Here is a 15,496-nt window from a genome sequence, read left to right on the forward strand (position 1 = left end):
ATAATGACAGCATCAAATTTCATTTATTGCTTTACTTATAGTAAAATTTAGATGTAGTAGGTAGAATGGGATACTCCAGTTTCAGGTAGCTATAAGTACAACAGATGTGGTTTTGAAACCTATTCTGCCTACAGGTGTCCTATGGTAGTGCCAAGTGCATGACCCATGGAACTCTTCCTCAGAAGGCATGCTCAGACAGCCAAGAGAAATGTGTCTTCATGGAATTCAGCAATAAGCGAAACCAAGATGGAGGTCATCACAGCAAGCCCAAGATTCCCTATAGCTTTCACTTCGCTGCATTTGTCACCAGCTTCTGACTACATAAGAGCACATGCCCACATCTAGTTTACAGAAACCCAGAGATGTAGTACTCTGAAATCCCATAAACCAACTCATGCAGCAATATTAAATGTGACATTGACTCTGTATCTTAAGAGTTATTAGTAAGTGTAGTTTAAGAAAATTCCACCTGTATGCATTTATACTTGTTGGATAAGTGAAATGAGTCTGCAACCCAGGAATCTTCTAGAACAGAGTATCTATAGGGCCAACTTATACCATAATACTGGGTTCTCAGAGTACAAAAGGGGGAGCAGCCTCAACTGCTCTTTTGTTCTTTACAATAATTCAGAAATTCTTAACCCAAAGAAAGTTGAAACTTCAAAGTTGCAAGGTGGGAGAGGACAGAGAAGAGGAATAACACCCTTCAACAAAAGCCACTACTGATTAGCATCTTCAAGAAAGCACACTTCTAATAATTTGGGAACACTGCACATGGGGCAGAGGTATAACATGGTCTCAGACATTGCTGTGGACAATTTCCATGTTCACATTCCCAGGTGCTGTATCCCTGTGAATTAGAACATATGAAGACCACTTCAAAGCAAAGCTACAATTACACAGCATTAAGAACCTACAAAAAAGGCAGGATTAGTTTTACAGGAATACCAAAACAAGGGAACCCAAACTTGCCTAACTGAGAGCTGCAAGGGCAAGTTCTTAGAAAACCAAAAATCTGCACCTATCGGGAAAGAACTGTAGGTTTAATACAGAGATGAAGGAAGCAGGTCCTAGCAAGCAATAAATAACCTGTCTCCATCCAAGCACTGTGTGCTAGGACCAATTAAAACCCAAGAGATGCATTTTGTTCAAGGAATGTTATTTGTAATTGAACTTCTTGGAAGTAACCAATGTAGACTTTATTGTCTCTGCTAAAATGCAGGGTTTAATATGGAAATACGATGATGTTTCAAACAAGACTCACCTTTGTTACAGACATTTCTGTTTGAAGCGCCATGGTCTTCTGAATATCCCTTATCAAACATATGTGGGATTCGGTGGAGTTCAAGGACTAAGAGGAAGGGAAGAAGATAAATAGTCAATGTAATTTAAACACCACTGACTCATGAACCTACTTCGATGGGTTAGAAATATCTCAGAAGGCATTATCAATTACGTGAAATTTTTGGTTACTTCAAGAAAGCAGTTGCTCTGCTTCTCCCCCAAGTTACCAGATTGCTATGCCTTTCAAGGCACTTATTCAGCTAACAAAGGACCTTCAACCAAAGCTTAATAATTACTATCAGTTTTCAAGTCGCTGAAATGCAGTGGTCAACAATGCCTGTTAGAACAACAGGGGGAAATACTGTCAACATTAGCTATATTGTATTTTAATGTAAGATTTAAAATTCCCTTTCAGGAAGTGGTACTGAAAGCACTGACACACCACAGGAAAGAGAAGCGCTACCTCACTACATAAGTCCAAACTAAAAACTCATCCATTCAGAGAGTAGTGGGGAGTTTGTGTTACATTCTTACCAAACATTAGTTCCAAACTGAGTAGCCTTTACTTACCACTCTCTCAATGATGGGTTGTAATGTGTTTCCATACACAAGCCACAATGATTGCTTGTCAGAGCAAAATGAAGCTGCTAGAATAGGGACCGGTTTTGGTGTGGAATCACTGTCTTTTCCTGATGTTGCTATTTGGATGGTATAATTTGATGTTAAGGGCTTTTTGCAGTACCTGAAAAGAAATGTTTTCATCAAAAAAGATTTAGCTAAAAACATTAATAGTTAACACTTCTATAGCTCCTTCCATCAGATCACCAATCAACTCAATCTTAACAGTTTATATATTTTAAAGGTGGGTTAAGTGAGGTAAACGAGGTTAAGCAACTTGCCTAATTTGACAGCCAACAGAGCTGAGTGTAAAATCCAAAAAACTTTCACAGGCTTCTGCTCTAGCCACTAGATAAATGTCTCCTACAGTAATATATCCGAAGTACCAACTTTGTAGAATATAAATTGAGAAACAAGCATCATGTATGAGCTACAGTACAGCAGACATGTTTTTGAAAGCTAGTTTAACTACAGAAGTCCGTATGACAGTGCCAAATGCATGGTACAAGGAACTCTTCCTCAGAAGGCATGCTCAGACAGCCAAGAGAAATGTGTCTTCATGGAATTCAGCAATAAGCGAAACCAAGATGGAGGTCATCACAGCATGCCCAAGATTCCCTATAGCCAGGGCTCAACAAATAATGCAATCTACTCGCCCGTGGCGAGAAGATTACAACCCGGAAGAGCTGGGTTCAGGCGATCTGCACATGCACAGAACCATCTGCACGTGCGCAGATCGCCAGACAGTGCAGCTGGCGAGCAGGGCTCGCCACAGTTTGGCAAGCCCTGCCTATAGCGTTCACTTTGTTGCATCTGTCACTGCTTCATGACTACATAAGAGTATAAGCCCATAGAGATGAGTTTGGGTCCTACTTTATCACCAGGATGTAACAGTTTAACACCTAAGCAGCACTATATTTGGAAATGACTACAAAATGCCTTGCAGTATCCTCAGGCTCTTCTCAAATACATAAATATAATAAAGATCTTGGAATTTTTAAAATACCACTTACCCATTTAAAATGTGTTCAAATAAATGTAACTGTCCATCTCTGCACACAACTGCTAACTTCACTGGCTGAAAGAAAGTCACAACACATGGTCTTCATTAGATCACAGAACAAAGTTCCATTAACTGATACATCACAACAAGGTATCATATGCTACTATGGCAGGAATATAAATTAAACCTACTGAATTACCACTGATATGGTCAATCCTACTAAAATGGTTTGGATAGTAGTGGAAAGGCATAGCTTTGGTGTTATTTAATAAACCAAGGTTTTCAGCATCATCAACACAGATGCTATTTCCATAAAAGAACACAAGAGGCTGCAAGCTAGCCATTACATGCCTCTTTGGCCTTTTATTGGTATGTATATAATACATCTCATATTCTATCTGAGGCATCTACTAGGGATGTAAGTGAGTAGTCTATCAGAGGCAGCACCAAGAAGTGGGAAGGGAAGAGGGCACCACGAAGCAGCCAGACCGTGCCGGGAGAGGAGGGGGTGTCACAGCTCCCCACTAGGACCTCCCCATGTCCGTGGCAGCTCAGGCTGGCTGCAAACAGATGCTGCTCCGGCAGCAGCCGCTGTCCGCATGGGGTCGCAGCTCCCTGCTGAGACCCCTCAAGGACAAGGGCTGCTGGACCTGGTGCAAACCAGGACTGAGTAAGCACGGTTCAGTCTTGGCTCATGCCAATCTGGGACCTACCCCCGCTGCAGCTCTGCAGATTAAACAAATTAAGAGTAGTAAATGTAAGAATCTGAGCACCTTCCCCTTTTTGACTAATCATATAGTCAATCAAATTTTTAATCGGCTACACTGGGATGGAGAACCTAAGGCCCAGATGCAGGCCACAGCTTACCTGGATTCAGGCGAAAGACTCGGAGGTCCCTCTCAGCATGGGGAACCTGTGCTAGTGTTCCAGCTCCCTCTGCTCCCCCCTCCACACACACACACACACACACACACACGCACGCCCCTCAAGAGGGCTGGAACACCCAAAAATCTACTAGCCTGGGTCCCTCTAGGCTCTGGTATGCAAGGGAAATGTTGGGAATATTTTTCTCCTCTCTGTCACGGGCCACATCCGTGGGGGTTTGATTTTTTGCTTCTCACTAGCGTGGGGGCCCCGATTTTTCTGTGGGTCAGCAGCCCCAACCCAAAAAAAAAAGGTTCTCACCATTAGACTACACGATTAGTGAAATACCCGCTTCTCAACATCCCTAGTATCTACAATAATGGGCACAAAAGGAAAAAATAGAAAATTTGGCCTGATGTGTGTTTTAAGAAGTGAAGGCTGTAGGGAACAGCATTGGGGTTTAAACAGACATTATGTTATGGACAATGCTTCAGATGTATCATCCGCAATTAAGATTTGTTTCAATTCCCCATTTCTTTCATGTAGAAGTTTCTTGCAGAACACGGTAACCTACTAAAAATCTGACTTGCGGAATGCATAAATATCTGATAGAATGAACTACAATTGAATATATTGTAACTGCCTCCTCACTTCAGGAAAACCATGGCAATACCTGAGCCATATTTTGGAAAGAAATATGCTTTTTTGTGCTACAACATGTGGCAAGAAACTAGTTGATAATAAATTCCTTCAATTTTAGAAGTTAATGAACATTTTCACATTAACAACAAAAACACTGAAAAAACATTTAAGGGAGGAAAGTCTGAATGCTGTTAATGTGTAGTTCCCTAGTCTTATATCAGTCCTCAAACCCATTAATTTGGATTCAACACTCATCCTTGCTGGCCACTCAAAGTGTTTTCTTCCAACATTAACAAGAAAGCAGCACTAAAAACTTGAAACCAAAATTGTACAAGTGCAAACTACTTTCCTTACCTCCTCCTTGCTTTCTGACACTGTCAGATCAATAAAGATTGGCTCCTCTGAAACCGTAAAAGACATCACAGCATTCTTTTCTTTCCTATCAGATCTGATCTGCCTGGAAACACAAACAGTATATATTTAGGGTAGTAGGAGGGAGAGGGGGAGGGGAATTCATTACTCTGCTTGAGAATACTATAAATTCTCTAAACGGTGACCATTTACAATCTAGCTCTATGTGGACTAAAGACTTATTAATTAAAACGTATTTTAACTAGCAAAAGCAGATCATGCCAATCAGGTTAAATTTCCTTAAAATCCTAAAAGCGTTCTAGCCCAAACAATCCCGAAGTGTTAACATTTAACACACTTTTTAAAAATAAGACATTAAGCAAAGTTTTTGGTCACATAATATGCTCACAGCATGGATTATAGACCTAAGTAGAGACCACAGGTAGCATGCTCAGACACAGCCAAGGAAATTCACATCCTCATTTGAATGTCAGACAGCTGAAGTCACATCATTGCATCAATCCAGAATAATCCTTCTGTTTACCTATAAGCCACAGAATTCAATTCATACTTTTGTGAAAAGTCTGCTCAGTACTGCATATCAACAGATTGTCACAAGGAAAGCCAACATACCACACACTGAGTAACCGGTCACGTGTTGCTGCAGATAAGAAATAGAGCCCTGTAATTCCATCAAAGGGCTGATTTTCATTTGGAGGTCGTACGGTAGTGAACATTAGCATTGAAACAGCTGTTGCATGACCTGTGAAATTCTAGAAGAAATGAAATTTTACTCATGATGGGATAGTGTAGAGCAGCCACATAGTACAATTTTATGTTTAAGCTGTGATGAGGAACATTATGCAAACTGCACTTGTTAAATCCAAGTATAAGAATAAACCAAGACATTTCTGCAGTGTTTTTAGTAAGAACTAGAATTTAGCTGCCTTGAATTATAAAACTCCATGTACAGTTTCTCAAACCTCATGATATTCATCCAGAGAGAAATTAAATAGGTTACGTCAGGAAAAAGATAGGTGGATTGATAGCTGGAATTTCAAGTTGGGGAAAAATGTTAAAAGTAATCTCTCCAACAACTTTTTTCATTTTACAAAATTCCTTGTGGAACTACCCCATGTGGCAGTGGTACTGAGGTTACCGCTCAAAGTTATTTCCCCATCTATTTATCATCTCATTGGTTTTACTGTTTTTATTTTCAGCCTCCAGCTGAGCATGCTGATCAGGTCAATACAACCTAGTATTTTTTAATTGTGATGACCAGCATGTAATTAATTTCTGTGTTTTGACTAAATTTGTGTCTGTATACAGACTAACAGGACGTTTACTACTATGCCTCCCATCCTGCTTGGGAAACAGGTTAACAGACTAGTAAATGCGATCTGAGATCTCATAGCACTGGATCTCTGATAAAAGCCACTAGCAGAGTCCACCACTGCATCTTAAAGGAGCTTGTTTGGTCTATTTTTATTTTGTCTCTTTATTCAGAATTAAGAGAACATGCATAGAAGGCATTCAGGGAAAGGAACTATACAATGCTTATGCCAGTGATTCCCAAATACTGCTCTGCAGAACCCTGGAGTTCCATGAAGTGAAAGTAAGGGTTCCACAAGAACCTGACCACCCTCCACCCCCGAGCCAGCCGCAGTTTTCCCTGGTGGGTTTTTTTGCTTGACAGTTCTCTCCTCACCCCACTTTTTTTGGTCCACCAGTTTTCCCCAGCGTTTGTTTGTTGGTTTGTTTTTTTGCTTGACAGTTTTTCCACTTTTTGTTTGTTTTGTTTGACCAGGTCCCCCCCCAGCGGGTTGTTTTTTTTTTTTTTTTTTTTTTTTAAGGGTTCTGTGGCCAAATAAAATTGAGAAACACTGGCTTATGTTAACAGCTGGTTTGCACAGGGGCTACCTACAGCACACTCAGACACAGCCAAGGAATTTAGTGTCCTCATTCAACTGTCAGCAAGTCAAAACCACAGTTGAAGGTATCATCATAGTAGCATGTTCCAGTAGCCCCTGGTTAGAAAGTTATTTCTTTATAGGCAACACAGCTTGGACATACTGCATCAGAAAATGCTAGTCACAAAGTCACTTTAGTCAGGGAAGGTTTTTTTTTAGATTGAGCATCAAACTTACTCTGTAGATTTCTTTGGTCTCCAGGTCCCACAGTTTGATCGTTCTACCAGCTGAAAGTAACATCTTTCCATCTGGGCTGAGACATAGGGAACTAACGCTACTGTTGTCACCTTTCCATTTGCTAGCAAGGAAACAGAGGAAGGGAGAAAGGAAAGGGACACCAATTACTCTCAATCTCAGAGCAGTAATGTTCAGGAGGCAAAGAAAAACACTACAAGTTGTGTCAGTGAGTTTTCTGTCCCCTTCCCAAAGTTGTTTGCACACAAGAATATTAGTGTGAATACAATTAAAATGGAACACACAATTGATCCACTGATGCCCTTTAACATTTAAGTGTATGTTACACTAGTGAAAGTTCTCTTCACTCAGAACAGACATTGAATGAGCCACAATAATATATCATTCCTCCTGTACCATGCCCCAGAATGCGTGCTCAACTTGTTCTGGAGAGACCATTTCTACAGTGTAAGACTGCTGGTGCTAGTATTGTGGCTTAGTTAATTAAAGGACTTTTTGAGATCCTTGAATAAAGGTGTTATAAAAGGTATCAAATGCAGCCATGGACACAGTGACCAAACATATTTCACACAGGTCACTAAGCTGCAAGAAGAGGATTAATGTTCAATGTAAGAAGAAGTGACCCATGCAACCCACCAAATCTTTGGTTCATTATTTTAAGGCAGCTTTCTGAAATGCTTCAATGCAAGACTCCAAAGGTTTAATATATTCAAAAACCAGGCTACTTTGTTCAATACAGCCTCTCTCCGAGTTACGAACAAGTTACGGACCAAACACTTGGCTGTAACTTGATCTGTTCGTAACTCGGACCCAATTAAGTTACAAGCGACCGCGCTGTTTGTAAGCGCGGGTCGCGTTCGTAACTCGGGGATTGCCTTTATGACCGCTCCATGGGAGCTTTGGTTCTTAAGTGTGAACGGTCGTAACTCGACCATTCGCAACTTGGGGAGCGGCTGTACAATCCTTAGCAATCCAGAGTTTTTTGGTTTCATATTCTCTACCAAAGAGGGAAACAACAAGACTAAGCAAACAGCATCAAAACTGACTTTTACCTATTTAAATAAGCCCAGAGCAGAAGACAAATCTGAACCAATCAATATTAACTATGACAATCAAAAGTTACTATATAAAGATTCCTTCCATATAAACTATTTAAATAAAAGATAACAAAGGAAAAACTCTATTATGATACTGATGACAAATCAAGGATGCAATCAGACAAACTGCAACAGCAACAGAGAGGACAGCAGAAGTCTTCCTCCCCTCCTTTTGAGTATGTTCTGTATTTATCACCTTCTCCACTGCCCCAAAAGAGCAGCTTAGGCTACATCTAGACTACAAGCTTCTTTCGAAAGACTACAAACCAGTACTTTCGAAAAAGCAAGCTGCTTTTTCGAAAGAGAGCACCCAGGCAGTCTGGATGCTCTCTTTCGAAAAAGCAGTTTACATAACCTAGTGCCTTTTTTCCAAAAGAGCACTTCCGAAAAAAGGCATTCTTCCTTGTAAAACAAGGTTTTCCACAGTTGAAAGAACACAGCAGCAGTCTAGTCGCAGGCCACTTTTTTCGAAAAAACCCTATAGTCTAGACACACCCTTAGTGTTCACACCCATGCAGTGCTTGCATTTCTTATCAAAAGAAGAATGGAAATGTCCTCCTGTTCTGTGGCTGATCTTTCCAATTTTGAAATGGAAACATTCTTGGGCAATGTTTCCCATTGGAATTAGTTAATTGGATGCCCACCAGGATCACAGATTCAATATTTGTGTGTCAGTGGAGATTTCAAAACATATTTCAGAGTTGACTGTTCTAATACAGTTTCATAATCCTTGTTAAAAAGACACAATTTGAAATCTAGTCCATTTCAACAAGTTTAAAGTAGTTTCAGATGCCATACCTGTCTTTAGATCCTTGTAGGAGGACCCCTTGAGAATTTTGGGGGGGGGGGGAGGGTGTCACTTTTCTGTGTCTTAAAAGTCTATTTCTGTCCTATTACTGTGTAAATACCCCAAAAGCAGGGGAAACAGTGAAAAATCCTTTTACCTTAGAACGATAAATGACAAATAAAACTGTCCACAGAAAAAATATTTTTATTTTTTTTAATCCTGTAACATTAGGTGCGACTTGTTGCAACTGCAGGTAAAGGGGCTTTCAGACAGTGATTGCATGCCTTGAGTTTATATATTTTAGTTAATTTTTTTCCATAGTCATCTACAAGCATGGCTAAATGCAGGGAACATAGTCTCTTTCAACCCTTCATTACCACAACAAAGGATAGGAAGGAAGCCATTTTTAAATGCTTTGAGAAACTAAACAAGTCATATGATAAACCCACTCTTCTGAACAATTCAACCCTTAGCAGTTATTTTTATGGCATCTGCAAATTCACATGTTCATCAAAGGAATGTGCTGGTTCCAGTGACGCACCTTCAAAAGCAAGACTAGTTAATAATGCTTCCATGAAAGTTACCTAATCAAACATCCTGTGCTACTTTTGGCTTAGTGAGCTACTGGGAACTCAGGTGAACCTGAATCGACCCATTGAGATCAATGTTACAATAAGGACATTTTTAAGGAATACATTTATTTAATTTATTTCTTTAAAATATTTTACCCTGCCTCTCTATTTAAAATATTTGAGGCAGCTTACAACATTTTTTAAAACACAATAAATAAATATATATAAAGTAAAATACAAGACAAGACCCTAAAGTGTGGGGGAGGGAGAAAAACATAAAACCTGCTAAAATAAGAGGAGGGGGACAGACACACACACACACACACACACACACACACACACACATGCGTGTGCACGTAAATATACAAATACAGATCAGTTTTCAATGAACACAAGGGTTATGACGCACCTTGGGGAGCATAAAAGTTGTTCAGAAAAGAGAAAAATTCCCTACAAGGATTTTTTAGAATGTATCATTAAAACAAGCAGAGACCTATCTGCACAGTACTAATTAATCATTAGATGGTGTCGCTTTTGCAGAATCCTAACAATAACATTAATGTGGCTTTCAGTGAAGAAATTAGGAGAAGCATACAGGCTTACTACTAAGTTAGCCCATCTTTTCCTCAATGGTTCAGTGGTTGAGGGAGACTTACAGAGAACCAAGAAACCCCAAAACTTCTAATCCCCTACTCTTACATACAATTTTAAACTCTTTCATTACCACAACCATAGCTCAAAACTCTTAATGCTTTTGTAAGAAATCCACTATTCTGTTTACATTATTAAAGACAATTACTTCAAGGAAATGGCACAAAATAAAATGTACGTCACCATGTCAATGACAGCTTAGGCAAACATATCCACACTTGCTGTACTCTAGATAACTTGCTAAAATAGAAGTGAGTATGCTGTGGTGAGTAGGGTTATAAATCCTGTTTAAGTGGTTAACTACTTAAACACTGTTTAACCAGTTAACTGATTAAAGGGGAAGCAGCCCGTTCCCACCCCCCACTGGGCTGGAGCACCCTCCGCCACAGGCATAGGTACCTAGGCCCAACACTGAGAGAAGAAGCTCCTGCCTGTACCCACCCCCCTCCAGCCCACTGGAGCAGCCCCTGTCTGCAGAGCAGCTCTCTGCTCATTGCAGGAGGGGAGCTGCTCCAGCCTCCACAGGTTAACCAGAACCAGTTAGCTTCACCAATTAAGGGTAACGTTTACTAGTTAACCTTTCAGATCCCTAGTGGTGGGAGCTTCAGTGGAAGTTGCAAATACATACTCAGGCATACCGAGGCGAATACATACTCAGGGGAATCAGCCAAGCTTGTGAAGCCCACACCACAGTGTGCCCTTCCTTCTAGTTTTAATGAGCTGGACTATGAAAGTTGACACTCATTGCCCTGGCTGCAGTGCAGACATACCCTGAGAATTCCCTTTCAGAACACACCTGACTTGATTCTGTGCAATATCACCCAAGAGCATGCACCCAGCCGTGATATTGCACGGGGGGGGGGGGGGGGGTGCAAAGGTTGCTTCATGCTACCCCTTTGTTTCTTCCGAATTCCGAGCTGTTGCAGGACTAAAATTGCTCAAGCTTCCCTATTGCTTCTGTAACTTATGGCACCCTCCCCAGTGCTAGAACTACGGGCTGTGTAGCAGCTCAGAATTAGTGCAGCACCTAGTACAATGGGCATACCACATCTTCCCCACCCCTGTGCACTGAGATATTTAGTAGAACTACCCGCACCAATGCCATGGTTTCAGAGCAGCATACAGCCGCATCAGGAGAGAAGCCAACTCACTTACCAAGATCACTTAAGACTCATTCCATTCCAGATACTTTATAATCTCCAACACACACCAGCACAGCTTTTATATCAAAATTTGCTATTCCAAACACATTGTGAGCTAGATATTGAAAGAATGACTGATCCATTCTGTGATCAAACACGGGAATTTAAAGTTACATGAAAATGATACAATGCTATACAGGCAGTCCCCGGGTTACGTACAAGATAGGGACTGTAGGTTTGTTCTTAAGTTGAATTTGTATGTAAGTCAGAACTGGCGTCCAGATTCAGCCGCTGCTGAAACTGACCAGCGGCTGACTACAGGAAGCCAGAGGCAGAGTTGCTCTGCCCTGGGCTTCCTGGAATCAGCCGCTGATCCGTTTCAACAGCAGCTGAATTTGGATGCCTGGGGTAGAGCAGCTGGGGCGCTGCGGGGTAGGACCCTGCAGCGCCGCACCTCAGCGTCGTGGGGACCAACCCGGCAGCATCACAGCAGCTCTACCCTAGGTGTCCCCAAGTCAGCCGCTGCTGAAACTGATCAGCGGCTGATTCCAGGAAGCCGGGGCAGAGCAACTCTGCCTTGGGCTTCCTGGAATCAGCCGCTGATCAGTTTTCAGCAGCGGCTGACTTGGGGATGCCTGGGGTAGAGCAGCTGGGGTGCTGCCGGGTTGGTCCAGTAGCGCCAAGGAGCGGCGCTGTGGGACCAACCCGGCAGCACCCCAGCTGCTCTACCCCAGGCATCGTGGGCGAGAAAAGCCTGGTCAGCTTGGGGGGGGGGGGGGGGGGGGGAGGGACACTACCTACGCGCCCCCCCCCCCCCCCCAGCAGACCAGGGAGACACGGGTGGCGGGACCACCAAGACGCACCGCGGTCCTGCCTGCATCCTCCACAGCTTTGCTCCACATCTCCCTGGTCTGCTGGGGAGGGGCTCCCCCCAGCAGACCAGGGAGACGCGGAGCAAAGACACGGAGCACGCGGGCAGCGGGACAGCCGTGGCGCGTCTGGGCTATCCTGCTGCCTGCGTGCTCCGCGGCTTTGCTCCGCGTCTCCCTGGTCTGCTGGGGGGGGCGGGCTTCCCCCCCTGCAGACCAGGGAGACGCGGAGCAGCTTTTCTCACCCCGGAGGACGTGGGCGGCGGGACCGCGGCGCATCTGGGCGTCCCGCCGCTCCCGTCCTCCGGGGCGAGAAAAGCCCCGTTCGTAACTGCGGATCTGACATAAGTCAGATCCGTGTAACTCGGGGACTGCCTGTACTAAGCAAGATACTGAATCGGAGACCCTGTCACAATCTAAGGCTGTGGCCACACTAGCATTTTTCTTACAACTCTCACCAGCAGTAGAGCTAGAACAGACTGCTTCTGGCAAGTCAGCACTAGTGCTTCCACCCTTTCTACCACCAGTGGAACTATACTATGGATGTTAAAGACTAGTCCACTATCAGACAGAGGCAGCAAAGGGGGAGGGAAGAGAGGGAGTGCTTGAAAGTGGCAGCACAACACAAGTGAGCCCGCGATCAGCTGTGTGGCCCTGCTGCTTTGAAACACCAACACAGCATTCAAAGGGGTTGTGCACGCTATCCCTTTGAAAGGCCACCCCCTGCTGAGCCCGAGATCAGCTGTGCGGCACTATCCAGCTGACCGCGGATTCTATGGAAATGCCCCACTGGAGCCCAGGATCAACTGGGGAGTCACCAGCTCACCTCAGGCTCCACATGCGCAGTGCTGCACAGCTGATCCCAGGTTCCACAAAAATGCTGCACTAAAGCCTAGGATTAGCTGGGGAGTTCTCAGCGGACCCCAGCTCCGCATGACACTTCAAAGCTGACACCCACATGCAGCCCAAAGTCAGAGGGACTTCCCACTGGCCCGGGCTGCACAGGAGTTCTGCATTCCTCCTTTGAAATGTACGAGAGCCCTAGCATGAGCTCTTGTGCATTTCAAAGCAGGAAGGCAGAAGTACCTATCGACTAGTCGATGGAAATTCCATTGACTACTAGACTAGTCAATTAACTGCTAGTTAACATCCTTAAGCTGTACCAATGACAATACAACGTCACAAGGGTTAAGTGTCCTAGAGAGTGCTAGCTTTATCAAAGATGGCACTTAAAACACAAATATCTTCTTGACTTGTAATTTTCAAAGCAGATTTTGCAAAATTAAAAAAATTGCTACTCTAGCAATTGCTTTCTTCAGTTTTGTTTTGCAGTACTATAAACAGCACAAGCCTGCGCAGATAGCCAAGAGTAAGCTGTTGCCATTGCACATCAGCAGTGAGTTAAAACAAGTGGGTCTCTCAGTGAGGCATTCAGCTTAATGAACAGGAAAAGAAAACTCCTTTAACAGACACTATGATGTCAGGTTAAATAGTTCCTACTTTACACCATCATGTGAGAATATCCTCTGGATTCCCAAAGGCAGTGGTTCCCAACCTGTGGTCTGTGGCGGGCTTGATCCTTCCTTCCCCCCCCCCCCCTTCCCCCAGGGCTCTGTGCCTGGCCAAGTGTGAAGCCAAGGGTGAAGTGTGTGGGCAGGAGCTGCTTTCAAGGGTGGAATTGCGTCTGGAGAACAGGATGAAAAGCAAGCAGCGTCCCAGATGGCACAGCTGCTGCCTCCCCCCTAGCCTCCCAAAATTCCGCCCGTGTGCCATATCCTCCACGGATGGGCAGGGCATGGAGGGCACAGAAAGCAGTTGAGAAAGCAGTGTGGGCCAAGCAGAGGGGAAGGAGGGGGAGGTTGGGTCTGTGAAATTTTTATAGATTTTAAAGCGGTCCATATGCTTGAAAAGTTGGGAATCACTGCCCTAAGGTAAAACTTTCAAAAGCGTGTAAGTTTAAAAGCCACACACACACACAGACTTCTGAAAATGCTGTACAGGCAGTCCCCGAGTTACGCAGGATCTGACTTATGTCAGATCCGCACTTACGAACGGTGCTCTCTCGACCCGGAGCTCGCAGGCAGCGGGACCACCCAGAGCGCAGTGGTCCCGCCACCTCAACCTCCGGGGTGAGAAAAGCTGCTCCGGGTGCCCCTGGTCTGCTGGGGACCGTCTCTAGCAGACCAGGGACACCGGGAGCAAAGCCGCAGCGGCAGCGGGGTGCTGCACCTCTGAGGCTTTGCTCCCCGTGTCCCTGGTCTGCTGGGGGGGGGCACGCAGCTAGTGCGCCCCCCCCCAAGACCAGGCTTTTGTTGTGTACCCTGGGGTAGAGCAGCTGGGGTGCTGCCGGGTTGGTCCTGCAGGGACCTACCTGGCAGCCCAGCTGTTCTGTCCCAGGCTCGAGATTCAGCCGCTGCTGAAACTGATCAGTGGCTGATTCCAGGAAGCTGGGGGCAGAGCAATTCTGCCTCCAGCTTCCTGTAATCAGCCCCTGGTCAGTTTCAGCAGCAGCGGCTGAATCTGGAGCCAGTTCCGACTTACATACAAATTCAACTTAAGAACAAACCTATAGTCCCTATCTTGTACGTAACTCGGGGACTGCCTGTACTTAGTACTGCCTTTTCCAAAGATTCCAGACTTACGTCAAAAAAGAAAGTAGTTATAAAGTGCTTAAAAAAAAAATCACAGGCCATATTCATGAAACACAACAAACAGTGGTGAGGACTGCATAGCTGTTGGTGTCATGCTGGAGGCTTGGTCTACACTGGGAATTTAGATCAAACTGAGGCACATTTGACTGAATTTCTAAACAGAGCATCCACACCACCAAGCCCATTCTGCCTACTTTAAGAGCCATTAAAGTCTTTTTCTGTACTCCTGATTTCACAAGGACTAATGCTAAATTCGACTGTGCATGGTCGACTTTATGGTAGTGCAGATACAGCACTATGAAAGCTCAAGTCCTGGTCTCCGGGAGTTGTCCCACAATGCCCTCTGTGACTGTTCTGGCCAGGACCTTGAATTTTACTGCATTCCAGGTAAATAGGAAAAGCCCACGGAAAAGCTTAATTTCATTTCTTGTATGGCCAGTGTGCTGAGCAGACAGCACACCTGACTACAAGTTCCCAGGGTTGCAGACAAGCACCAGAATGGAACATGCAGGAGATCGTGGACCTTATTGCTGTGTGGGGAGGGGAGGCAAAAGGAATGCAGATATCTATGCCAAGACCGTGAAGGGCACGGAGGAGAAAGGACGTGTCATCAATATCCAGCGGGGCCAAGTAAAAATAAATGAGCTAAGGCAGCTGTATCAGAATACAAAGGAGGCAAACGGACTGTCTGGATCATCACTGCAAACATGCAGCTTCTATGAGCAGCTTCATGCGATCCTAGAGAGACCCGACCATCTTCCCTAGCCAGTCCATGGATTCCTCCCAAGACCTTCCTATGG

The 15,496-nt window shown here is 44.2% G+C and overlaps 1 protein-coding gene and 3 non-coding genes across 4 annotated transcripts in view; all 4 read right to left on the reverse strand.

The window, feature by feature from the left end:
• Positions 1-15,496, reverse strand: part of WDR43 (WD repeat domain 43) — a 44,863-nt gene that overhangs the window by 12,803 nt on the left and 16,564 nt on the right. The window contains exons 4-9 of the mRNA XM_075925364.1: positions 6,910-7,030; positions 5,396-5,535; positions 4,766-4,868; positions 2,916-2,980; positions 1,855-2,026; positions 1,265-1,351 (exon numbers count right to left, since the gene is read on the reverse strand). Of these exons, the coding sequence (XP_075781479.1) occupies positions 1,265-1,351; positions 1,855-2,026; positions 2,916-2,980; positions 4,766-4,868; positions 5,396-5,535; positions 6,910-7,030 (688 nt within the window). The remainder of the gene's footprint in view (positions 1-1,264; positions 1,352-1,854; positions 2,027-2,915; positions 2,981-4,765; positions 4,869-5,395; positions 5,536-6,909; positions 7,031-15,496) is intronic.
• Positions 188-265, reverse strand: LOC112544583 (small nucleolar RNA SNORD53/SNORD92). Its single transcript, XR_003087927.1, has one exon. It is a non-coding gene; the product is annotated as a small nucleolar RNA SNORD53/SNORD92 (small nucleolar RNA).
• LOC112544582 (small nucleolar RNA SNORD53/SNORD92) lies at positions 2,431-2,508 on the reverse strand. Its single transcript, XR_003087926.1, has one exon. It is a non-coding gene; the product is annotated as a small nucleolar RNA SNORD53/SNORD92 (small nucleolar RNA).
• LOC112544584 (small nucleolar RNA SNORD53/SNORD92) lies at positions 6,690-6,773 on the reverse strand. Its single transcript, XR_003087928.1, has one exon. It is a non-coding gene; the product is annotated as a small nucleolar RNA SNORD53/SNORD92 (small nucleolar RNA).

Source organism: Pelodiscus sinensis, chromosome 3 (assembly GCF_049634645.1).
Source record: "Pelodiscus sinensis isolate JC-2024 chromosome 3, ASM4963464v1, whole genome shotgun sequence".
Lineage (NCBI taxonomy): Eukaryota > Metazoa > Chordata > Testudines > Trionychidae > Pelodiscus > Pelodiscus sinensis.